The following is a 25,710-nucleotide window of genomic DNA, read 5'->3' as shown; positions in this document are numbered from 1 at the left end:
TTGAAATAGGCTAATCAGCAGTCAATCACTCTTACTTAATTCAATCAGTTTAGATTAATCTCCAGGTAGGCCTTTGAGTATCTGCTAAATCCCATTATTTTACCACAAAACAGAAACCTGATTTGCCTGGGGGAATCCAGGTAGGATTTGAACTCAGGTCTTCTGATTCCACATTCCACCTTCTTTCTTACAGGCCACACTGGCTCTTGATTTGGTTATGGGATGTTTTAACTTAGATCAAAATCACCATAATGTGATTGGTCCTCTAGGAAAAACACTAGGAAAGGAGAGGTTTGGGGGGGTATGGGTCTTCATATAATCTCCTGGGAGCTTATGATCCCTAATAATTAGCACTTTCAGCAGGTAGAAGATGAAGGACCACAGCACCAATAAAAGAGCCAAGTCCTTGTTAAGGTTCCAGGTTCAATGTCAGAAGAAGAACCAAGAATTCAAACCATTACTTTCCCCAAGGAAACATCAGTAGTCTTCTAGCTTTGGGGGAAATCAGTCCGCTTCAGCAGGGCATTAAGATTTCTGACTTCTATCTGCTCTACCTTAACATTGCTCTACAGAATCAAACTCCAAATAAAATTAAAACCAAACATTCTAGTTACACAGAATTTAGGGCTGAGAGTGAAGCTGTTACATGCCAGTAACTATGTAACCACGTCTACTGTATTTTCTAACTTACAGGTTTAATAGGGAATGACTTTTTACTGGAGCTAATTTTTGTTTACAATCTAAAATTTTAAATTGGTCACACTAAGAACGGTTGCAGGAATACATTCCCTGGTGGCTAGTTATCAAAAACCAAAGCCCTACTAAGATCCTGTGTTTTTGCATCCCATTATCTTTAATGCTGGGTTTAGGGAGGGGAGAGAAAGACAATCCTTCCACAATTGCTAGAAGTCCCAGGGAGAGAAAGGGGAACAAAAGTAGGGGCTTTTAATAAGCTCTGTAGTAATGCTGGCCCACCTTCCCCTTCCTATTTCTCTAAAGGAGAAATGGTTGGCAGCTCTTGGAGAAGTTGGAGGTCCTTGGGAGAGGTATATGGCTCCCTGCTGGTCACTTTTGTTTCTCTGTCTTCCTCCTGGGATTGGCCACTTTGAGACTCCTGTGCTGTCAGTGAAACAAAATCAATTGTTTTATAAGTGTTAGCAATATCTTGATGAAATAAATGAAATACTTTTTCAAATAAAAAAGCAAGAAATAAAAACCATTTAAAACAATATGGATTTAAGTTCAAATTTTTCAAAATAATGGAATGTTTTAAAAGTAAATATGACTAATTTTTTAAAGGATAAAGGAATTGATTGGGATTTCATCGGTCTAGGGAATTCTGAAGGAGGAACTTTGAGTAGCAGGGAAGGTCTTGCGCTTCTTCTGTGGCCTCAAGTCTAAGAGAGTGCTAAGAGGGAGGTGACTAGCCCAGGGTCACCTAACCAGGATGCATGAAAACAAAAATGGAAAAGGTTTCCATACTAACCAAATTAGTGAAGATAAAAATAAGTGAAGTAAAGTGATAGAATGGTATGGAAACACATTTACAATAGGGATTAGTTGTTTTCTAAAGCAAATTTAAATAGAATTGAAAAGATGAATTCAGCTGTACAAATAAAAATCTTCCTGGCAGAGGGCAGGGCAGAATGCCTGACAACTGAAGGGACACAGACTTTGGCAACTGAAGATAAACCATGGAGACCCAGGGTCCAGGTAGGTTCCTGATGCCTTCAGGCTAAAATTCTTGGGGGAAGGCCCAGGTGCACCCCCCTCAGTCTCAAGGCCTCAGTTTACCAGGACAGGAGCAAGGTGAGGAGGCTGCCTCATTCAGGACAAAGGAGGTAGAGGCAGAGAGGCAGTGACAGGGAACAGGGCTGCCAGGAGGCTGGGGAGAGGAGCTGGCACCTGGGACTAGGATGTTTCAATGAGCAGACAACTGTGACGTATGAAAATTTCAAGAGACTTAGTTTCTGGGTAATTAATCATTTTATTAATTGTGAATAGTGAATAATTAATAAAAGGATTGTCACTTGGCTTTCTCTAGTAAACCAAAGACCCTTCCTATAGGCATCTTGACACTTATGGAAAAGTGTTTTCACCAGGTGGCAATGAACTCTGACTAGTTAAGAATTCATAGGAGAATGAATATTATAATAACAGGTGGACCTATTCTAAAGAGGGGCTGGGGGATATGACTTTGATTATGTCACCTATGGACAAAGAGAGAATCATCTGAAGCCAGAATACTCCTGGGAAATATATACTAAAGGATCTATCCTCACCCAAGCCTGTCTGAGTAGAACATAATGGGCCAGAATTCACCTAGATTAGATTCTCTTTGTAATGTTTTTTAGTTGGGTGGGACCAGCTGGTCTAGATGGAGTAAATTTTGGGGCAAGGTTATTTTGAAACAACGCAAGATGGTTTTGATTTCATAATATAATGGTAATTCTAGGAGTATTGTGCTCCCATATTCTGAGTTGTTTGTTTTTCTTATTTTTTTCTCTCAACTGATTATTTGATCAAACTCTATAAAGCATTTTTCTGGTGAATTGGTTGCCAAGGCAAGTGTAAATTGATTCTAGAAGTATTATTTTTGATAAGCATATTCCAAAAGAAAAGAGGGGAACATTTGTAAAAGTTTTCTTTTTTCAAAAAAAAAACAGTTTTCATTAAGATTGTGTTGTATTTTAACTTGTATTTAAATATGTTCTGATTTTTCACAAAAGTAATTGTATACTTAGTAAAAAAAAGGGGTATTATTTGAAATTGTTGAATGATTGTATATTGTATTCTGAGTCAAGGTACATTCACATTTTTTTGCGATCATTTATTATCCTCAATTTTTACATCCATATGAGACTTGGATTATGGGAAGTTATCATTTAAGACATTAATTGCCTTCATTCTGAGTTACCAGATGCCAGTTGGCCAAAATGCCATCTGATCACAAGAGGAATACATGCAAGAACAGACATTGAAATGTCACATGAGGGGAGACATGCATGAAGTCAAGGTACAGCCGAGGGAATGGCTTTTGACAGATGTTGAGGTTGGTTTCTCTTGGTTTATTTTTTCCCCACAATATTGTACAGATGGCTGGAAGTTTTGATCCCAGCCATCTCATTCTACACTTGGCTTCTATGCCCCCTTCTATATGCCTGATGCCATGGACATCTCAATCCCATGCATCTGATTAAGTCTGACTCAGTTTCCTCCAATATGTTCAGTGGCATGGACATATGTTCCATCCACCTATTTTAAGCCTGGCATACTGCATGGGCAGTATATATTGCTCAAGTGTGGAAATGTTCATATCCTATCATTTCTATGTTCTTTTATGGTAACCCCCATAATTATTTCACGTGTCATGATAAATACAATGTTGGATTTGACCTTGACATCTGTTACCAATTGTATTAGATTTTTGAATTTCTCACAATGGCATGAGGATAATTAGGCAGATGATGCAAAAAGTGATGAAACAAAGATAAAAAATTATTTTTAAAAATTAATATTACAGAAATTGTCTTCTCAATTTACCCTCCACAAGGGGGAACTATAATAACATTAAGTTTTAGAGAATGTTTCAATTTTTGTTTTATTATATGTTTCCTGTGTAACAACTAAGATTCTGAATTCCCTTAGACATGTTTTTAAGAACTTTCATTGTTTGATTTGATTATTGACAAAGCTATTTTAAAGTTGTGTTAAGCTCAACTTTGTAGGAAATTTTCCTGGCTGATTACCAGCATCCACACATCAACCGCCTGAAAAGACTTCCATTCCTTGACTACACCCAGAGGACATCTGAGAAAAGACTTTCAGAGACTTTCAATGAACAGCTTGGGTTGTTGTTTTTCTTTTTTTTTCCTTTCTGTTATTATATACACCATTTGTAACATGTATTCTCTGCAGAGGCCCTCCCTCTGCAGGCCAATTTCAAAGCACCGGTTCATGAGGGACCACCCCTCTGGACAAAATTTTCCTCTCTCCCTTTTCTATATTGTTATTAACATATTGTTAATTAGCATAGGTTATTATATTCTGTTATTTTTTGACTATTTCATCAAGGAAATACACCGTTTCTTGAAGAAACAAAGGGGGGACCGTAATGATTGGAATGATGCCACCTGCTGTAGACTTACTGTAGAAAAGCTACACCATGAGGAGAAGGCCTCTGAGGGCAAGGCCATGCGACTTTTCTTTGGCATCAGGAAGTGACATTTGCTTGTGGGAGGAAGAAGGGGCAAGGCTGGCACTCTGACTCTCTTTCGTCAGGACTCTGGTGGAGAGTGGAGCATGAAATGCTCTCTCCCTTTAATAGATAGATGAATCTAGGCCTATCTCTCTCTCTTTACCAAATTCTTATTCTCCTTAATAAATGCTTAAAAGTCTAACTCTTGCTAAAGCTTATAATTTATTGGCAACCACTCATTAGATATTTTAGACAGTATAGCTAGAATTTTAGCCCCTTACAGTTAATAATGTCCTTCAACGACTGGCTGCATAATGCATAGGAGTTTATTTCTGAATGAAGAAATAGAAAGAAAACAATCTTAACAAAAATTAATAATTATTTATTATTTTAGGAGAAATAATCAGTTCTTTCACAAGTGAGACTCAGATGAGAGAAAATTCAACCCATACCTAGAAATCATTGTGGGTGAGTAGGCCTGCAGAGGGAAAATGTATGGGGCCAGGGTGGCTGGGTAAGGTCCAAGGGTCTAAGGGAGAGAAAACTAGGTGATCCAGGGATGGATTGGGGCTGGTTCCTGGGACCACATTCAAGGATTGAAGGGAACAGCTCTGGGAACAGGCTGCCTGGCAAAGGGCAGCCCCAGCTATCCCTATTCCTCCACCTAGACCTAGAAAGTAACCCAGAGGGTCCTGGATGGGTGTGTGAAGGATTAGGCTGAGGTGAGAACATGGCTAAGAGTCCATCCTCCTGACTCCCAGGGGATAATCATCTTTGACACAGCCCACCTAGCACAAGGACCACTCAGGAGTTTCTCTGTCATCCCAGCAAAGCTCAAGTAGAGGTCCAGATTTTATGTTCAGATCCAAGAGAGGTGCCCTGGTCCTGCAAATCAGCGGATCTTCAGATCCCTCCAAAGCAACAAAAAAGGGTCTGGTGAACAATGGAAGGACTAAAAGCCTAAGGGCAGGGCTCTCCTCTTACCTCTGTGTCTCTGTAGATTTCTTTGGTAGAAGAAACAAATCCCTAAGACCAGTAAGACACCAATGAAGACCACCAAGGATACAGGAACAATGATTTTAACTCTCTTCTGAGATGTGGGGCGATTCTCTGAAAATACATCCCCAAACTCCATTAATTTGGAAGTCAGAGAAGAGGAAACCCCAATCCCTGATCCCCATGGCCCAGGTTAGAGATAAAACTATAGAGGGCATCAGGATTCAGGAAATCCTGGGCAAAGATAGTGGCTTTATGTTCAGATGATGCATCTTTCTCCCTCTCCACTAGACTCTAAACCTTCTCCCCAAGCCAAGTTTCCCTAGGACTTAAGAGAATAGATTGTAAGAATTGGAAGAGAGTGGGGCAGCTAGATGGTGCAGTGGATAAAGCACCAGCCCTGGATTCAGGAGTACCTAAGTTCAAATCTAGCCTCAGACACTTAACACTTACTAGCTGTGTGACCTTGGGCAAGTCACTTAACCCCCATTGCCCTACCGATTAAAAAAAAAAAGAATTGGAAGAGAGCTAAGAGAGAATCTGGCCTAAGTGCCTCAGTTTACAGAGAGGAAAATAGAAGAGAGACTTTCCATCCTTCAGCTTGTCAGTCACAGAGACAGCACTGAAACCTGCATCCTCTGACTCCCAATTCAGGCCTCCTCCCACTACCTCACACTGAGGCTTTATAGATTCAGAGACTGTCAGAGGATGATGGGAACCCTAGATCACATCTAGTCCAACCCCATCATTAGACAGAGAGTGAGAGAGCAGAGAAGGAAAGGGACTTGTCCAAAAGATTCTGCTGAGGTAATGACAGAGATAGGGCCACACCCTAGGCCTCCTGAGACCCAGGTTTGATTACATAGGATACTCCTCTCTTCTGAAGTCCATTCTGGATGTGGTTCTTGCATCCACATTGGGAAACTCTCTCTGGCTCTTAGCTGAGTAGCCTGGACTCCAGCAGCCCTGGGGTCAGCCCTCCACTAAATCGTCACAGTGGCCCACTGTTCTCTCTGGGCCTTGGTTTGACCACCTTTAGAAGAAGGGGGTTGGGGGCTTTGGGATGATACTGGAGTATGATACAGAAGATGCCTCAGACTTGGAAAATCAGATGATCTAGCTGCAAATTGTGACAGGTGGGATGGACCACCAGACTGTGGTGTACTCCTTCTCCTGAAGGTCTTCAGCAAGAGGCTGGATGACAGTGTGTTGTGGATTTCTGTTCAGGTATTGATTGAACAAGGCAGTCTCTGAGCTCCCTTCTAGTTTTGAGGTTATGAGTCCTGGTGAGAAAGTCCAGTATGAGTCTGAGTATGAGGCATCTCCCTGACTCCCTTCATCCTCAGAGTCTGCCTCATCACTTACTCTCTTTTCTTCAGGTTACAGGAGAGACCTACTTCCAGTGCCAAGGTGAGATGGTGGAGTGAGGAAGGAACCCTCTGAAGCCCTGGCAAATTTCCCCTCCAAAACAGTAGAAAACTGCTTCAGAATACTTCTAGGAGCAGAGAAGCAGTAACCAGCACAGCAGGAAAGGTCTCTCTTACCTAGTGAGAGGGAAGTGAGGTCCAAGAGCAGCAGCAGCAGCCGCCCGCCAGCCTCACAGCAGGGGGCCTGTATCAAGGCTCTAAGCCTGGGGAAATCTACCAGTAAGGCCCCACACTCCTGCAAACCAGTAGCCCTTTGGGCAAGTGAGCAGTCTGACCTGAATAGCAGCGCCAGACCCCAGTGATTCCAACCCTAGCAGAAGCCACCAGAGAGGCCTTGATCACATGCTGACCAATAGTGAAGTCCTGCCTGAGGCTGGCCAATAGAGAGATACTGCCTCTGGGGCTTAACAGCAGAGAGACTCTTTTTCATGGTAAATCAGCAGCAGGGACCCCCAACCCTCAAGTCTATCTGAAACAAAATTACTCCTCCTAGGACTAATAGAAGAGAAGCCCTGTTAATGTATCAACCTAACAGCAAGGCCCCACCCCTGGAGAAGGCTAGGAGCTAAACCCCATAACCAGGGGGTACCAACAGGGAGCACCAACTTCCCCCCCACCCTCCCATCCCAATACCAGTCAGAAGTAAATAGCTAAGCTCTGCAGCCCAGTGAAAGCCACCAGTAAGACCAAAAGCATCAACACAAAAACTTGGGACATTTTAGGACTAGAGCCTAACTCTATTGTCAAGCTTTTTTTTTTTTTCCTCATCTTTATGCCTTATTTTGTGACTTGGTGTTTTTACAAGAGAGTTGGTTGATGTTACTAGAGTTACATAGTGTTATTATGGTGATAGGGAAGATCAAGGCATAAACTTAGAGGAGGAGAATAGTACCAAAATGACTACACGTAAAGCTTCAAAGAAAAATATAATTTGCTCTCAGGCCAAAAAAGAATTCCTGGAATAGCTTAAAAAGGACTTTAAAAAGAAAATTAGAGAAGTAGAAGAAAAACTAGGGAAAGAAATGAGAGTAATGCAAGAGAATCATGAAAAAAAGAGTCAATAGCATGGGAAAAGATACACAAAAAATTTACCAAGGTAAATAACTCCCTAAAAAAACAGAATTAGCCAAATGGAAAAGAAAGTACAAAGCATCACTGAAAAAAATAATTCCTTAAATATCAGAACTGAACAAATGGAAACTATTGACTCCATGAGATTTTAAGATCCGAATAAACAAAATCAAAAAAAGTAAAAAAAAAATAGAAGGAAATGTGAATTTTCTCATTGGAAAAACAACTGACCTAGAAAATAGTTCCAGGACAAATAATATAAGAATTATTGGACTACCTGAAAGCCATGATCAAAAACCCCAGAAGCCTGGACAATATTTTTCAATAAATTATCAAAGAAAACTGTCTTGACATTCTTGATGAAATGACCTTGTAAAGATACAAAAGACCATGTCTTCTCTTATTTCAGTTGGACAATCACCATTAGTCCTCTCTCCTAACAAATCTCTTTTTATTTTAAGAGATTTCTGATGAGCCTCCAATTCTTTGGGTGAGCTAGCCCCCCTGATCCAGGTGATAGTCCCCCCAATAATATGGGCTTGGAATAAATCAGAAGAAATTTCTCCTGTGAGAAGTAAAACCAAAGATGACCAGATAACAGGACAGACATATCAAGGAATCAAGGGACTATTAATGTTTAGACTGACCAGTATCAGGACAGATATTAGATATCAGGACAGATATACCTAAGAAGTAAGGGGAGATAAAATTCTATAGCAGGAAAGTCAGTTAGGTGTGGCTACTACCTGACTGGAGCTAGGAGACAGAAATAACCTTAAAGGTCAGCACCATCATTTCAAAAATATCCCCCTTGACTCTCAGGAATATGACAAGCATCCAAACTTTCCCCACCCCACCCTAAAAGGGAACTTTCCAGTTTTCAAGTGGACACCCCATTTATCCTCTATAAAAGCTTTGGCCTTCCCTCTTTTCAAGGAGGAGAATATTCCTAAACCCTCTTCTGTGAGGGGTGAAGTCTTTGACTTTCCACTTGGTTACTTTCCATAGCACCAAATAAAGATGACTGTAATTCTAATTGGACTCTGTGTGAGAGTGTAATTCTTTATTGAGAAATACCTAAGGGGGCAGCTAGGTGGCACATTGGATAGAGCACTAGCCCCGGAGTCAGGAGGACCTGAGTTCAAATCCAGCCTCAGACACTTAACACTTACTAGCTGTGTGACCCTAGGCAAGTCACTTAACCACAATTACCTCACCCCCCCAAAAAAAAAATAGAGAGAGAGAGAAATACCTAAGGACCACACCTCTCACCTGCGATAGTAAAAATGGAAGGTAAGAGTGTATTTCAGATGCTTTATATTGTTTGTCTATTATAGTCTAGTATAACTTCATAGATATTTTATAGTGCATTTTGGGGGGTTTTATTGAAATTTGTGATAACTCAGTTCAGGTGACCCCATTGTTTCCAATCTGGCTGGTCTTCTAGGTAGTATTCATCACTCTGAAGTCACATGTGCTCTCATCCCCTCCCCCTTATCTCTAATCTCAATTCTTCCCAAAAAGGAAATTAGGGAGGACTTGAGACTCAATAGCTCATTTTGGAGATAGTCCATATCAGGATTCTTTTGCTCTTATTATGAAAAGTTGTCTACAAAAGCAATCATCAATTTGAGTCCCAGTAGACAATGCTGTCTTCCTTGGTGTTTTTCAATAAATTCCTTTAAAATTTACTTTTCTTGGATTTTGCCTCTTTAATCAGAGTAAAAGCCCATATATAGGATTTTCCTTTTAACAATTTGTTACTATGCGTATGTTAACTTGTCTGTATCTTATATTTATTCCTGGTTGGAAGAAATCCCCAGCTGTATCTGACAGCCATGTTGTATAATGAATACTTTTGATCTAGATTTGACCTTGTCATCACCCTGGGGAGCCACTAGGCATGATGTTTATTAAGCCATACCTCAGAGATTTCCCTGGAGTTCATTATGGGTTTGATGCAGAGTCAGAGAGAAAAATCTCTTTGGCAATCATCCCTCTCACCACATGTATTCAGGTTCCTAGGAGCCCAGAACACAGTTCCTTGATGGGGACCCCTGAGACATAAGTCACATCATTATTTGTTATTACAAAGCCTCCCATTTCTAGAGGGCTTTAAAGTTTACAAAGAATTCCACTCCACCCTCACTCCCCAACAACCTTGTTAAAATACAGAGTGGAAGGATCATTAAGGCCATTATAGAGATGAAGAAACTGAAGCCTGAGGGAATTCAGTAATTTAGTCTTCAGTCCTTGATGTCTTCCTGAAAGAGGGCAGACTGTACAGCTCTACACACCTAATCCAGGTAAGACCTGAAATTCACCCCAGACCAAATCATGATTAAGAAATCCAAGGAGAAGATACTGAAAGTAACTTCTTACATTTAAAAGTTATACAAAAAGTCCAGCTAGAATCCAATGGGCAATCGCATAGGGGGCACCAGCAAAGGCCAGTGCTGGTATAAGCAAACGTGACCAGTCATGGAACAGTCATATATGGGTAAACTGTAAGGCTCTGTGTTTGGAAGGTACAAGAATTGAGGGCCCCCTGAGAAAAGCCCAGGGTGAAGACTACCAGGAAGGTGCTCCAATTCCACGCAACTGAGGCACAGGGACTCTGAGGAGCCCAGCCCTCTGTCCTTTGATACCAGAGAGAGTTATAAAGACTCCTGCACTGGGAACTCCAAAATTCAGGAAGTGGAATGTAGTTCAGGAATCCAGAGAACCAAGGGAGTGATTGGTTAATATCTATCAGGATTCTCTTCTCCCCTCCTCTCTCCCAACATAGGTTAGGAAAAGGGCATAAACGAGGACTGATTGGCCCAGGGCTGGGACAAGGCTCAAATTGGACACAGCATGGGGGGAGGTGGGGAGGGGGTTCGTTAATTAGCTAATTAGGTCTTACTCTCTCAGTCCTTTCCTAAATTGAGCAGCACAGGGGCAGGGACCCATCATGTAAACTTTCTATCTCTCTCACGAAGCATAAAATTCTACACATAGTATTGTGCTTATTCATTGTTTATGGTCCATATGATCTACCACTACCTTATACAGCTAGGTCTTGATTAGTGGCTGAATGAATCCCTTGAAGTGGTCACATTATTTGAATCCCCACTACAGTTTCCCATTGGATTAGAACTAATGTCCATATCTCATATAAGGGTAACTTCAATCCTGTGAATTTTAATATATTAGGTATCACACTAATAAGGACCTACTTATACGATTGTACAAGGGATTGTAAATTTGTCAGTGAGGATCCAGCTAGAATAAATTATCTTTTGGAATTAAGTTAGGCCCAGAGAGCTTAAGTCCCTTGCCTGTAGTCACAAAACCTAGTAAGAGTCAGAGGCAGCATCTGGACCCAGGTCTTCCTGACTCTATGTCCAGGATTCTAACCATGAGCAATACTGCTTTTCACCTCTCCTCAAGACTAAAAACTGGTGGATGCTAATATCATGTCTTCCTGGCTAGACTAGAAAACTCTTCAGCCAAGAGACCAGCTTTCTTCTCTTCTCTCCTCCACAGCCTCACCTTAGCACAGAAGCTGGGCACAAAGAAGGAATCTAGTAAATAAATAGTTGTGAGTAGGCCCAATGTGGGTGGAAGCTGTGCAGATGACAGTCAGAAGCCCTCAGGCACTTAATACCCTGGGTAGTGTGTGGTTTTGGGGTCTCAGATGAAGCCAGTTATATTGTAAAGAGAAAAAATAATCATCTGAATTTTGGAACCCTGGCATGTCAGGAAGGCCTCCTCATTGTTCAGTGAGAAACACCAGGCCTGAAGGATCAAAGGGAGGGAAGAGAATAGAAGACCTGAGTCAAGGTTCACATCTGAAAGTGAGTTGGTCCCCTTCCTCAAAGCACAGGATTTCACACATGTTGTATCCAAGGGGTGTGAGGAGGAGGAGGGAAATGGCCAAATTGGATTAAGAAGAGCTGAGTTGGACTTCCAGCCTGGCCATTTCTATGATTTTTGGGCAAAGCATCTTCCATATTCTGTCCCTCATTTTCCTCATTTGTAAAAAGAGGGGGGTTTGACCGAATGTTCTTTCAGAAGGAAGCCATAGACCAAGTGGGACTCACCTGTTACCTGCAGTTCAAACTGGGCATCATTGTTATAGATTAGGTGACTGGAAATGGCAAATGTAATGACAGCATCAGAGACCTGGACCTGATGGATTCTCAGATCACCTTCCCTTCAGCCCATGTCATGTTTCAGCAGCTCCGTCCTCCCTTGGAACTCAGGGTCCTGGGTTTCCTCACCTTGTCCTCATTACGGTACCTGTGCACAAGGGGTCTGGGCCTCGGAACCATTTCACAGTCATCTTCCTAGCATCCCATCTTAGGGGAGAGGGGGGGAGGATGACAGGGGAGCATGATATCCTTCCCCTGCTTGGCCTGAATGAGCTGATCAGGGCCTATAACAGTGAAAGCTTCTAGAGGGAGATCAAAGGACAGAGCAGAAGAAAATCAGAGGACATGGAGGACAAGGAGGGAGAGCAGGTATGTATTGGGGAGGGAGACAGGAGCGTCTAAGAACTATAAAGCTCTCAGTCTATTCCTGCATTAGTTGCTGCTCTGCCATAGACCCACTTCTGGGCTTACTTTCCAAACTGTGATTCATTTGTAGGATAAGACATTCCCTCTCTTGACTACCTTGTAGATTCATGGAGGTAGGTCAACTGTTTGGGGGCTGGGAGTGTTAGAGTCAGAGCAGGAAGGCTCCTGCTGCCATCAGTGGCCTTAAGGGGAGCACCAACCTCTGCTCAACCCCTGACCATAGATAACTCACTAGTGCAAAGGAAGCTCAGGCTTCTGGGCTGGTGTTAGACTGGCCCTTTATACTATGGCTGTGCAGTAAGTATTTTAGAAGATGGGAGAGTCAGGTGAGAGCCCTAGGTGACAGAGAAGTGGAGCTCAGTGAGGAGTGGGGGAGTCTTTCATTTAGATAGTTGAATAGGTCTGTCCAGCATCCTCTTTTAGATCTCAGATGGCCAAAATTGGGTTGGATCTGTCCAATTCCTTCTTTTTTTTTTCTTTAATATAGAAAACTTAAACAATCGTTTTAGACAGTAACAAGCTGCTGGTTGGGTAAATTACCTAAAAGACATAGTATAAAACAAGTGGTCAAGGACCAATTTCATTTGTGTTTGTTGAAAAAAAAAAATTTTTAAAGGAAGAAAAGAAACCATCTTGAATGAATTTTAAAATCTGTCAGCTCCCACTTTCTCTGATTTCAGATTGCTGAGCAGGTTAACAGTTGTGCGACTGTCATGCAAAAGCATACATCTTCTTTATGGCCTCATGGTTCCAAGTTTAACAAAAAATCAAAGGGTAGAAATAATGTGAAAATATAGCTCAAGAAATATACTAGGGGGGCAGCTAGGTGGCGCAGTGGATAGAGCACCGGCCCTGGAGTCAGGAGTACCTGAGTTCAAATCCGGCCTCAGACACTTACCACTTACTAGCTGTGTGACCCTGGGCAAGTCACTTACCCCCAATTGCCTCACTAAAAACAAAACAAAACAAAAAAACCAAACAAACAAAAAAAGAAATATACTAGGGAGCAAAACTATACAAGAAGGTGAATAAAGATCTTTTACAAGTACAGCTATAACACTTCACTGGCTGTTTATCTCCCACCAGATGAGAAGTGGAAGGAAAGAGTGATGTAGGAGGCAAAAAGGGGTTAATAGAAAAACCTAAGACCCAAGCTTCAATTCAGATATTAGCTCTAAAAGGGATTTAGACCCCAGTTAATTTATAACTTATGCTAGGTTATCTTACCCACAGTGATCAGTATCCATAATGGGACCGTGTCAAATAACAATAAAGGAATTGACAAGGGTATAGAAATTCTAATGAAAAATGGAGATATTTTGAAACTAAGCCATGGGAATCAGAAAGAGACATACGCAGAAAAGGCCAAATTTGTCCCCAGATTCACCTTATGATATGTAAACCCCCCAAACACACCTCCATTGAAAAAGGTACCCACCTCGGGGGTTGGCTTAGGACCCCAGGAACTCCAAATTAGGATAAGTCCTCCCCTGTAACACCCCTAGGTGGAGAATATTATAGTGAGTAGGACAGTCCCCTCCCTTGTACCTCCCCAAGGTGGAGATTATTATAATGAGACAGATAATCAATTTATCCATACTATAAATATAACTGTCTTTCCTTTTACTATTGGAGAGATACCTTTCCACTATTCTGGTTCTCTCCCTGGGGTCACTCACAGTATTGCAATAAAACTTGGGCAACCGAGTCACTGAGTCTTGTAATTCTTTTGGGAGAACTCAGACCCCAAATTCCATCCCACATCAAGAGTAAACAGTCAATAGGAAAAAAAATAATTAAATGAAAGAAATTTATTTTCTATCCTTGAAAAACACCAAAGATGAACCAGCAGAAGACAGTTTATATTGAAATTTCAAGTTAGTATAAAAATGCTTCCAGGCTGTAGTCAGATCATTTATTTTCACTACACTTCCTTTAGGGATAGATGTAAACTCTCATAAAGCCTGCTGCTCCAAACCATCCATCCAGATGATGCCAATAAAAATGGATCAAGTTCTCCTATGAACATTTTTGTAAAAGATACTGGAAATCTGGAACTAAGGATCTTATTTGAATGAAGTCCATGGATTAAACTGAAGGTAACTAGAGGTTTTAGTTTTGTTAATTTCCAACTTCTGCATGAATTTCAGTCATTCTTTCAAAGCTCAGGCTTGTAGCCCCATGTTTCCCTAAGATTGTTGTGGGTTTTGGAGTACCTCAGCAATTTTCTGGGGGGAACTCAGAACCGGCAATGTTATGGCGTTAGGACTATTAAAGTTTAAACTGGCCAGCTGAAATGGGCTTCTCCTTGAGAAGACAGACACACCTTGAAGCAAGAGAGATAAGCCTATTAGGGGTGGCTGCTGCCTGAGTTGGACCAGGGGGACTGAGATGGCTAGAGTGATAAGAGCCTCCTCTCACTCCAACTTCCCCCAGCCCACCACCAGTGGGGGATATTCTACCCTCGGCTGATCACCCCCAATAAGGGCACTTTCCACAGTCAGATGATCACCCCATTGGTCCCTCTACCATCCATCCTCTATAAACGTTGTTGCTTTTCTCCTGTTTAGGAGATTGATATCTCACAGAACCACATCTCTGGATCTATCTCCCCTTGAGTCTGCTCTCTTGCTTTCTTTCCTTAGCACCTAAATAAACTATTTTATTCTAATTGGATTTGTGTGCAAGGAGAGGGTGTAATTCTTTAAAAAGGAATACCTAGGGGCAGCTAGGTGGTGCAGTGGATAAGAGCACCGGCCCTGGAGTCAGGAAGTACCTGAGTTCAAATCCGGCCTCAGACACTTAACACTTACTAGCTGTGTGACCCTGGACAAGTCATTTAACCCCTCATTGCCCTGCAAAAAAAAAATGGTATAACTAAAAAAAAAAGCTAATGGTAATCTTGCAGTGATATTTTGTCATCATTGTAAAATGTTCCTTGTTTATTGAATCTGTAAAATGTTAGGGATGCTTATCATTTTCATCAGAACTTGTGGGATTATACATGTTTCTGCACCATTGGTGGCTCTGAGATTCTTTCTTATGGCACTGGGCGGGGAAGCAGATGAAAGGATATCTTTTGTGGCTTCCACAGAGATCCCAGAGGATTGTTCTGAACTGGGTACAAGAAACTCAGTTCAAAATGCACACCTACCTATTGGATAAGGAGACAGATATTTGAAATGGAGCAGGGAGCAAAAGAGGGCTTTGCTTTGTGCCTGCCCAGTTGACATAATATGGAGGGACCCATGTGGGAGATGGCAGGGGTCTGAGTCTGGGAGAAGCCAGTCTGTGTTTCCCTACCACTTTGGTAGGACTAGCCTCTTTCTCTTGGCTGCATAGCTAGACTAGCAAACTGTCATACTGGTATTCTGTCTGTCTGTCTATGTCTATCTGTCTCTCACTCTATTTCCTTGCAGCTGTGTCCTGAAAAGGTGAAAACCCTCTGTTCACCCACAACTTACAGGTACCATGAACTGAGCTGGGAGGGAAGGTCTCTTTCTCTCCTGCAATCCAGCCCAGTGTCCCTCCAGAAACAGGCTTAGGGTATAGGTGGGGTCTATTTGTTAATCATTTTCACCTCTAGGCATAGATCATAGATTCCCCAATTTACCTGGATTCAAGCCAGGGTGACCTTGGAAGGAAGAATCAAGCTAAATGTTGTTGATAGTAAAGGGAAGCCCCTGAGAAGCCAAGATGCCTGGGTCTTGAGTCCAAGGGTTTCTTGGCTTGGAACTTGGTGAGACTCTAGTATATGGGAAACTGGGCTAAGGCAGTGAACCTGAACTCCCTTCATCCCTCAACTCTCCAGAGATTGAAGTGGCCTGTGTGGGAAGACAATGTCTTCTTCAGGTATAAGGAAAAGAGTTTTTATTTTTATTTATTTGTTTTCATGGATGCGGAATGATTGTTACTGTATAAAAGTTAATCTGACTATTAAGTTGTTACCTGAATAAGGGTACAGAAGAGCCTGTAAAATTGGGGGGATATCATTGGTAGGGGCTCAATTCAATGACAGAGAGTTAGGATTACCCTCAATCTCCCCTTAAAGGTACCAGAGAACTCTGAGGGGCTGAAAAATAACAGGCCTGGCATTCAATTGGTAGTGCCTGGTTAGTCACTGGGACAGAAATACTAACCCACAAGGGAATTGTAAGACTCCAGTGAGACAATGTATGAAAAGTACTTTACACATTCTAAAAATCTGTACTAAGGCCAAGAGTCTGAACATCCTTTCCAGCTCTAGAGGGAACCCATGACCCAGGTATCACCTACCTGCTACGTGAAGGTGAAAGCTGGTTTCATTGTACAAGGGGCCTGCCTGGAAATAGCACGTGTACCACCCAGTGTCAGAGAGCTGGACCTGGTGGATTCTCAGGGTCACCTTCCCCTCAGCCATGTCCTCTCTCAGCAGCGTTGTCCTCCCTTGGAATGCAGGGGCCTGGACTTCCTCTACCTCCTGCCCCATGCGGTACAGGTGCACAACCAGTGGGCCTCTGACCCACTTCACAGTCATTCCTCGAGCATCCATTTTAGGGGAGAGATGACAGGAGAGTGGGACATCTTCCCCGACCCAGGCCAGGGTGAGCTGGGCCTGAGGGCCACATACTGTGAATGTTTCTGTGTAGAGAATCAAGCACAAAACAGAAGAGAATCAGAGAACATTTGGGTGGTGGAGATAATATGGCCTTCAGAGCAGGGTCAGGGCAGCCCAGGACCAGGAAGCTCTGAATGTGTTCCTGCTCAGGTGCTGCTCTGCTTTGGGCTCAACCCCTACCATGACCACCCCTCCCCCATGGGGGGAGAGGGGGAGGAATCACTTTTCACACTGTGATAACTTTGTGAGATGGAGAAATGACATTCTTCCTCTTTACTACCTTGTATATTTAGGGAGGCATCTGAGTGGGGGCTGAAAGCTTGGGGGTGGAGGCAGGAATGTGATAGCTCCTGTCATGGCCCAAGGAGGGCACCAGCCTCTACCCTACCACTGAGGCTGTCCTCTTACTAAAGCAGAGGAAGACCAGGCTTCTGGGCTGGTGTTGGACTTGCCCTTACTCTGTGGCTGTGCAGCTAAGTGTTTTAGAAGGAGGCTGGGCCAGAGAGTTGTGGGAGACCTTCAGGTGACGGAGCAGTGCAGCTAAAGCGGGAAAGAGGAGTGTGGTTATGGAAATGTGGGAGCTCCCTGGGCATTGCTGTAGTGATAGCATCCTGGGTGATTGGACCTGTAATCATAGGATTTGAATTCAAATGGTAACACTCATCTTAACTAGCTGTATGGCCTTGGACAAGTCACTGGCCATTCTGGGCCACTGTTCCTTCAGTAAAATAAGAGGATTGAACTCAGGGATCCTTGGAGCCTTTTCCAGTTCTAAAACTATGATTCTATCTTTGTTTTCCCTTTGGTTGGTATGTGTCACTGGGGAGAGTCTCCAGCTCTTTGGTACAAAATCCACAAAAAGCTGGAATTTTTTCCTCTTAGTAGAAATATATGTGTCCTCAGTGACACATTCTGCCCTTCCCTATTTTCTTGGGTGGGTATGGATCAGAAGCGATGAGACCCTTGCATCTGTGGAGGATGTTTGTTCTCACGATCTTACTCACAAAGAGGTCAAGAGGGCAGGTCTCAGTATGAACACCAGCACCCTCAGAAGTCTGCCCATCAAAGGGAGGCGGGAGTGGGGAGCACTGGGATTAAAAGGCAGAGCTCCTGGGATGTAGATTGCATCAGACACTCCTTTCATTGACACTGCTGGTCCCGTGCCTCCTGTAACTATGGCATCTCCAAGAAAAGCTCTGGTTCCTGACCTGCCTTGGCCTGAGCTTTTGTTCTAAAACTTTCAATCTTGCTCTTCTTTTTGCAGCAATGGCTTTCTAGCAGGCCCAGGGATTGTCTTAATCACCAGCACATGTTGGTTCCCTTGTTGAGGAAGAGAGAGAGAGTTAGAAAAGTGCTTTGTTGAGCCATGGAAGGAAATCTGCACAGACATAATAGCCTTCCAGACTTCATTTAAAGCCTCTTCTTTACTCTGCATAGGACAGAATTCAGAGAAGTCCTGCAAGCCATAAAGAAGCAGAATCTTGGGAATTTCTTCCCTGGACATCAGAATATTGAGATTCACATCCTGCTTCTATCATGTCATGTTAATCACATCCCAACCAGCCCAAGCCTCAGTCGTCTTACTTATAAAATATGGCTAGAGATTGGATCAGATGTTGTCTATAGGCTGTCCCAGCTCTAATGCTTTGTGACTTTCTGGTTCTCTACACTGTCCAGCTGGGAGACCAGGGAGATCTCTGCTGGCCATAAATGATCAGGACTTTTGCTGCTGGCAGATTTGTCCGACAGGGACACTCTACTTCTATTCAGTCTTCTTCTTGACCCTAGATTTATTTCAGTGCCAATCAAAGAGGATCTTTTAGGAAGATGAAGTCTTTGTGTCTTACCTGCCAAATAAGTCCTGGGGAGTTGTTGGGATTTGGGGAAGAATAATAAGGGGTGGGGAGGACACAAAATGGGTTTGGGGACATAGATTCTGAACCAACCATTTCATAGAAGTCCTGAGGATTTTCTTTCCCCTAGTGACATAGTTATCTGGAAACAAGCATCCCCAGGAAACACTGGACCAAGACAATTCTTTTTAAAAAGCCCATCTCTGTAACATTTTGATAGCTTTTGTTCATTGTCTGGCTAATTATGATGACTCAGGATCCTTGGTCCCAGAGAACAAGGTCACTTGTAGTTACAAATTTTTTGGAATTCCCATTTAGTTCCTTGTTTGTGGGCTTATATCCTCAACCCATTTTGTGGGGTTCCTAACAATATCTGCTGGATCTGTGTGGATAATTCTGGGGCTCAAAATCCTACTAACATCTAAAATTTTCTTTGATGGACATGCAAATTGATCCAATCAGGGAGCAAGAAACAAAATGAGGTGAATCCGGCAGCTTCTAAGTTTTTGCATTCTATATACATGTGTGTGTGTGTATATATACATATATACATACATACATACATACATACATAGATATATACATTTATATGTATATGTACACATGCATCTATCTGATTATATGAATTACCTATATAAATATCTGTTTATAATAATATGTGCCAGTCATAAAAGCATGGATTCTATATTGATTACATTCCATATTCCACAAAATCCCCTGGTTTTCCTATATTATAAATATGTTCTCTGACCTGTTAGTAGAACAGAGAGACATTTAAAGTGCCTAGCTTTAGATGGATCTACAGAGATATTGAACGCCTTTCCATATTGCTCTCAAAAACTCCTTTTATTTTGTACAAGAATATCCAAAGGTTCTACCTCTCTTTAAGAGTTGAACTAAGGTATGAATTAGATTCCCTCTTTATTGACAAGTTTGAATTCCTATTATTAGAGATCCTTCTATTCAAATACATCTCCACCCTTTTGGGGCACTAACATAAGTGGCCTGAACTGGGTGAAATCCCTTCTAACTCTATGATCCTGTGATGCTATTTTGCAGATTCTGATGAAGTGACAATAACCCTGAGATCAGAGACCATGCATATCTACTTTTAACCTACAGTGATCTTAAAACACAAGGCTATGTGTGCAATGGGGGATAATAAGTTTTCTTGAATTGATGGTTTAATTGAATTGAAATATCAGTGGGTAGTGAAATGCGGAAGCCACACTGGCAAAGACCAAAGTAAACTTACCTGATTGAAGAATACAAGAAGTTCAAGGATGAGGTATATGTGGTATAAAGGTAGAGTAGAGTGTTTGTAGGGAGCAGGCCAGGGATTCCACTTTATGGTCCAAGTCATGGCAGACAGGAACACAACCAGGGAGGTGCTAAAAACAAGAAAAGGATGTTGGCAGTGAAGAACAAGATAAAAGAGCCTGAAAATCATTCCCATTGGCCCCTTAGCCTTAGATATCAGAAGTGTTATCTCAAAGTCTAGGCAATCATACACCAAAGAGCATAGATACTGTGGTCCAGCTTTTGTCTATCTCATCTTGTCTCTCCTTCCTCAAACAGATATCATAGATCAGGCTGGTCCCCACACACCCCATATTCATTTCAACCTCCACAACCCAGCTCACACTATTTTTTCTAACCTATACTATCCTCCTTACTCCTTTCAAATTTCTTCCTTTTCTTGTTCAAATATTTTAATGTCTAACTCGATGGGCCACCTGCTCCCTGAAGACTTGTTACATTAACTACTTGCTCATTAATCTTCTATCTCTGTATTTCATTTCATGATCACAACAGGTCACATGGACTCAATAATTTGCTCTTTGAAGAGGTTTCTCAGCGTTGTTGAGCCAGCCCTAATGTCTCTCCTCACCTCTAGTGCTTATTGGAACTCTGAACTGGATGTCCAAGAGACATTAAACACATATCCAAAACAGAACTCTCAATCTTTCCCCCAAACTCACAGTTTCCTAACTAATGTATTATTTTGGTGGGTTTTTTTTTTTTTTGTTTTGGTGAGGCAATTGGGGTTAAGTGACTTGCCCAGGGTCACACAGCTAGTAAGTGTCAAGTGTCTGAGGCTGGATTTAAACTCGGGTCCTCCTGACTCCAGGGCCAGTGCTCTATCCACTGGGCCATCTAGCTGCCCCCTAACTAATGTATTATTGTCAAAGGATGCCAACAGACTCCACCCTAAGCATCATTCTCATCTTACTCTATCTTTCCCTGCCTCCCCATATCTGATAAGTTACCAAGTCCTGTCCATCCTTCCTATCTAACATCTCTCACATCCATCTCCTCTCCTCATGCAGAACTTTATCACATGGTTAGTGTCCCTGACTCTGGTGTTTCTGCACTGCAGTTCATCCTCAAACTGCCAAATGACTTTCCTCTAGTTCAGGTCTGTGCATGCCAACCCTCAATTCAATAAAATATGACTCCCTATCACCTTCCAAATAAAATTAAAAATAAAACCTCTCTAGTGTCGAAAGAACTTTCTAAATTGGCCCTCTCTTATCTTTCTAGTCTTTTTATACCTTCATTCCCTTATGTATTGTTTTTTGTTTTTTGGCAGGGCAACGAGGGTTAAGTGACTTGCTCAGGGTCACACAGCTAGTAAGTGTCAAGTGTCTGAAGCTGGATTTGAACTCAGGTCCTCCTAAATTCCCTTATGTATAGCGATGATAACTTTGATACCCCCTACTCAAATGAATCAGTATTTATTCAGTTTATTGTGGTTTGATGTGTGTAATGATTATATTAGTGAATTAATCAGAATAGGATTAAGTCTAAGTTAGTTGTGTATGTTAATGGTATTAGCATAAGAGTTAATGATTAATCCACCATGTATTGATGATTATATTATATTTATTAGCTAGATTAATATTAGTCATAAATGTTATAGGAGCATAATTTCTGCATTAACCCTCCCTCCCCCACTCTGAAACATGCTGCACCAAAGTTCATTTGCTGTTGGAATAGTCCCATATGGCTATGAAACACTACTGTTCACTCCCTTGTGACCTTTGCTTCAAACCTACAACTTCCTTGGACCCTAGGACACTGTTGGTCAAAAACTAGGTTCTGATGACTTGTGGAAGGTCCTGAGATGTTGTTTAAAGCTTTTTATGACCTCTGGAAAGCCCCTGCTGACATGACCTGGAGTTGATGACCTGTGGAAGGCCTCATGACCTGTGAAAGGTCTGCTGACAAAATATTTGTGACCCTTAGCCCACAATAAGATTTTCCCACTTCTGGAATTGACCAATCAGTGAATTGTAATGCCTCCTATTTTTAGTGCTCTCCCAAGTGTATAAAAGTAGCAAGCACACAGGTGGCAGCAGTGGGAGGTCCCTGACCATGAGGAAGGTCTTGGACACAATTGATTAAAAACCACTGGTATCTTTATTAAATTGAATATGCCCTGAGCTCTATCTTAGTGACTTTTATTACAGATAAGAATTTTCTGGACCACAGTATTCTGCCACCCAGTGACATTGGCTTCCTTGTTGTTCCTCAAACTGTTGTGGGGAATTTCAACAGAGAAACCCAAATGGCACTCAGGAATAAGGAAGAGCAGTTTTATTGACATGCCGGCCCAAAGCAGAGTAGCCTCTGGTTCTTCAGCCCAAACAAGTGTTCAAGCTGCAGTTACATACCCCTTAGGTATGAAATACATGCAGGGTTTCACAGGTACATTGTGGTGAGCTGCTTGCAGACAGGAAAGCATATTTCAGTAAACGGATGTCAGGGTTAGACAGGCGTTGATCAGATAGGTTGGGTCTGCGAGAGTGTACTTCCTCTATGACTTTGGCACAGTCATGCTTAGAGGGGGGGCCCTGCTCGGTGGGCAAGAAAATGGCAGGATTCAGTGTCTTAACTGTCTCAACCTGAACTCGGGGGTTCTCATGTAGGAGCTCCTAATACTGGGCCAGCTGTGGGTTAGATATCCACTGGTGGCCATGGGAATTCATGAGAGTGATGACAGAGTGAGGGACTCTAACGTGGATAGTCTGTCCCAAGGTTAGCTTATCAGCCTCTTTGACAAGCTGCCAGAGCCCTCAGGCAGGGAGGCCATCCTGCTGACACAGGATCAAGGTGCTTGGATAGGCAGGCAATGGGCCTCTCCCACGGCCCAATAGTTTGGGTAAGGACCCCCAGGGCAACTTTGTTCTCAGTCACAAATAGATGAAAAGACCTGGAGACATCAGGGAGACCTAATGCAGGGGCCTGTGTGAGTAGGCGCTTAATTTTCCTGAAAGCTTGCTCCTACACCTCACCCCAAAGCAGGGGCTCCTGCTCTGGTCCCGAGAGAGCCTCATACAGGGGTTTGGCGAGCTAAGCAAACCCTGGCATCCAGATGCAACAGTATCCAGCTGCCCCGAGGAATTTATGGAGCTGCCTCTTGGTCCTTGGCATGGGAATGTTGAGAATGACTTTTACCCTCTCTACACGCAAAGTTCGGTGGCCCTGTGTAACAACAAACCCCAAATACTTCACCTGGGTTTGGCAGATCTGGGCTTTCTTCCTGGAGACCTTGTATCCTGCTTTAGAGAGGAGATCCAGCAGGGCCTGGGTTCCCATCCAGCACTGGTCTCCTATAGATCTGGCAAGGAGGAGGTTGTCCACATACTGGATCAGGGTGTAGCCAAGCTCCTGCTGAGGGAATGCCTAGAGATCCCATGCCAGCACTTCCCCCCAAAAAGTGGGGGAGTTCTTGAATCCTTGGGGAAGGCTAACCTGGGTTTTCCAGCCTGAGCCCGGGTCCTCCCACTCAAAGGCAAACAGGCCTTTCACAGGCAGAAGAAAGCATCCTTGAGATCCAAACACATGAACCAGGTAGCCTCAGGAGGCATTTTTTTAAATAGAATTTTAGTTTCCAAAATATATGTAAAAACAAATTTTAACATCGATTTTTAAAAAATTTGTGTTCCAACTTCTGTTCCTCCTCCATTCCCACCCCCCACCCACTAGAAGTCAAGCATTTCAAAATAAGTTATACATGAGTAGTCATGGAAAACATTCCCACATTAGCTAGGTTGTGAGAGAAAACAGTCAAAAAGCCCCCAGAACTTGTGTCAGTAAGGTGTAAGGGTTAGGAACCACTAAGTGGACCGTGACAGTGGCATTGTTGAGTGTGGAAGATTGACTCAAGGAGCTCTATCATGGCCTGGGGCTTCTCAGAGTAGGGAGGGGTATGGTTTTTCCAATTCAGGAGTTCAGTGGTGTTCAAGGGCTGATAATAGAAGACAGACCGGTCTGGTTGCTAAATCCTATCTAGGTTCTCTTGGCCCTGCCTCAGGGTCTCTTGGAGGGGCATCTGGAAGGCAAGTCTGGCCTCCCTACATGTGGTGGGGTGGGGGTGCTCGGTCCTCCTCTCCAGTCTGGGGAAGGGGCTGGAGGAAGCAGAGGAGATGAGGCCGACAGAGAGGGAGTCTCGTAGGGAGCCAGGGACCAATAGAGGTTCAGATTCTGGGGTGGTAGTGGAGCTGAAGCCGAGATATATGGAGAAGGCTCGTCTTCTGGTGGCCCCTGGAAGACAACTGGCTTGTGATAGTCTGACCCTGATGCCTGGTCAACAAAAATCCTAGCCTGTCCCTGTGTTCCCTTATACATCTGAATCCATGGGGGCTTGATGTGGACAACCTCCAACCAGGAGTCCATATAGGGGAACTGATCTTGGTGCTCAGGCTGGTCTGTGAGACCAACTACCACACTGTAAACTGCTCTGGTGATTTCTGGGTCTAGAGTTTCCTCTGAGGGCCAACCCATATTGTATGTGGCCACTCCAAGGTACACAAGGTTTGGAGACTCCTCTGAGTCATCTTGACTCCAAAATCTCCCCCCAACCCTTTCTTAAAATTCCTAATCATACAGTCCAAGACTGTATGCTGATACTGAGCCCCACCCATGAGGAAAGGATAGCATGTACAGTGTCGCAGAGAGAGAAGGGATGGGGGTGCTCACAGAGCTCAGCCAGGTGCCTTTCCACTCGTGTTCCTCTCGGAATCTTTTGGCCTGTTTTGACTAAAGGCTGTCCCAGTATTTATTGGGACTGGCTGACCCAGTCGTTATGTCTTTCAATGCGGCCACGAGATGGGGGAAGGCCCACTCAGACTCCATAGCTTTTGGCCGTGGAGCCAAAACATATACACACTCACTCGCAAAATCAAACAGAAGTTAAGCAATCCCACCCAAATGGTAAGCCCTGGACCTGTATCCAGGAGGTGATCAGTCTCCCCTTCCACCTGCAGCGGGCCTGACTACAGACATGGTATCCCGGGGGCCTTACCTTACAGGTATCTTCCAGGAGGCCACTTTTCCAAATTCCAAACAGAACCTGGTGGGTTGAGTAGCTACGGTCCCCAGGATTGCTGCCCCCAGAGATAGTCCTGCTCACAAGGTGCAGGTGGCTCCACCTCTAATCAGGGGTGGGCCCCACCTGGAGCTCCCAGCTCTCAGTTCCTCATCAGAGGCTAGCCAATCCAGCCTACATGAACGGGTTTTTCCTGGCCGATCACACCAAATGTTGTTGGGAATTTCGATGGAGAGACCCAAATGGCATTCAGAAATAATGAAGAGCAGTTTTATTGATGCACAGGCCCAAAGCAGAGTAGCCTCTGGTTCTTTGGGCCCTAACAACACCCCTTAGGTATGAAATACATTGAGGGTTTCACAGGCACATTGTGGTGAGCTGCTTGCGGAGAGAATAGCATATATTTCAGTAAAAAGAGGCATATGTCAGGAAGTTGATATTAAATCAGACTTCAGGGGAAAAGCAATATGCTTTGAGGGTATGGACTGTGTCTCCTCCTTCTGCTTCTCTAAACTGAGTAACTAACTGGTCACACATCTAAGTCCTTGCAGGCCCAGAATATAAATTATAGTTGCTTGATGAATGTAAAATACATTTCCCTTTTCTATGGACAGTTTCTAAAGCCTTTTCTAGAAATGCTGGGGTTGGGGCTTCTCTAAGTCCCAAACTGAT

The 25,710-nt window shown here is 43.1% G+C and overlaps 2 protein-coding genes across 3 annotated transcripts in view; both read right to left on the bottom strand.

The window, feature by feature from the left end:
• Positions 1–25,361, bottom strand: LOC122750039 (myelin-oligodendrocyte glycoprotein-like). 2 transcript variants are annotated; one of them, XM_043996683.1, is made up of 6 exons: positions 23,223–23,359; positions 22,382–22,561; positions 19,960–20,095; positions 16,530–16,874; positions 5,183–5,308; positions 1–1,119 (listed from the first exon to the last, which is right to left on the bottom strand). In XM_043996683.1, exons 4-6 carry the CDS (start codon positions 16,783–16,785, stop codon positions 986–988), a joined length of 516 nt encoding a protein of 171 aa, XP_043852618.1. In that variant the 5' UTR covers positions 16,786–16,874; positions 19,960–20,095; positions 22,382–22,561; positions 23,223–23,359; the 3' UTR covers positions 1–985. The 2 variants fall into 2 exon arrangements, with proteins under 2 accessions (XP_043852618.1, XP_043852617.1); XM_043996682.1 differs by lacking the exons at positions 22,382–22,561; positions 23,223–23,359 and adding an exon at positions 25,015–25,361 and having other exon boundaries at positions 1–1,114.
• Positions 25,119–25,710, bottom strand: part of LOC122747981 (selection and upkeep of intraepithelial T-cells protein 2-like) — an 83,771-nt gene continuing 83,179 nt past the window's right edge. The window contains exon 4 of the mRNA XM_043993733.1: positions 25,119–25,369. Coding sequence (XP_043849668.1) covers positions 25,119–25,369 — 251 coding nt within the window. The remainder of the gene's footprint in view (positions 25,370–25,710) is intronic.

Source organism: Dromiciops gliroides, chromosome 3 (assembly GCF_019393635.1).
Source record: "Dromiciops gliroides isolate mDroGli1 chromosome 3, mDroGli1.pri, whole genome shotgun sequence".
NCBI classification, from domain to species: domain Eukaryota; kingdom Metazoa; phylum Chordata; class Mammalia; order Microbiotheria; family Microbiotheriidae; genus Dromiciops; species Dromiciops gliroides.
The sequence above is the reverse complement of the archived record's forward strand: the minus strand, read 5'-3'. Positions and strand labels throughout refer to the sequence as shown.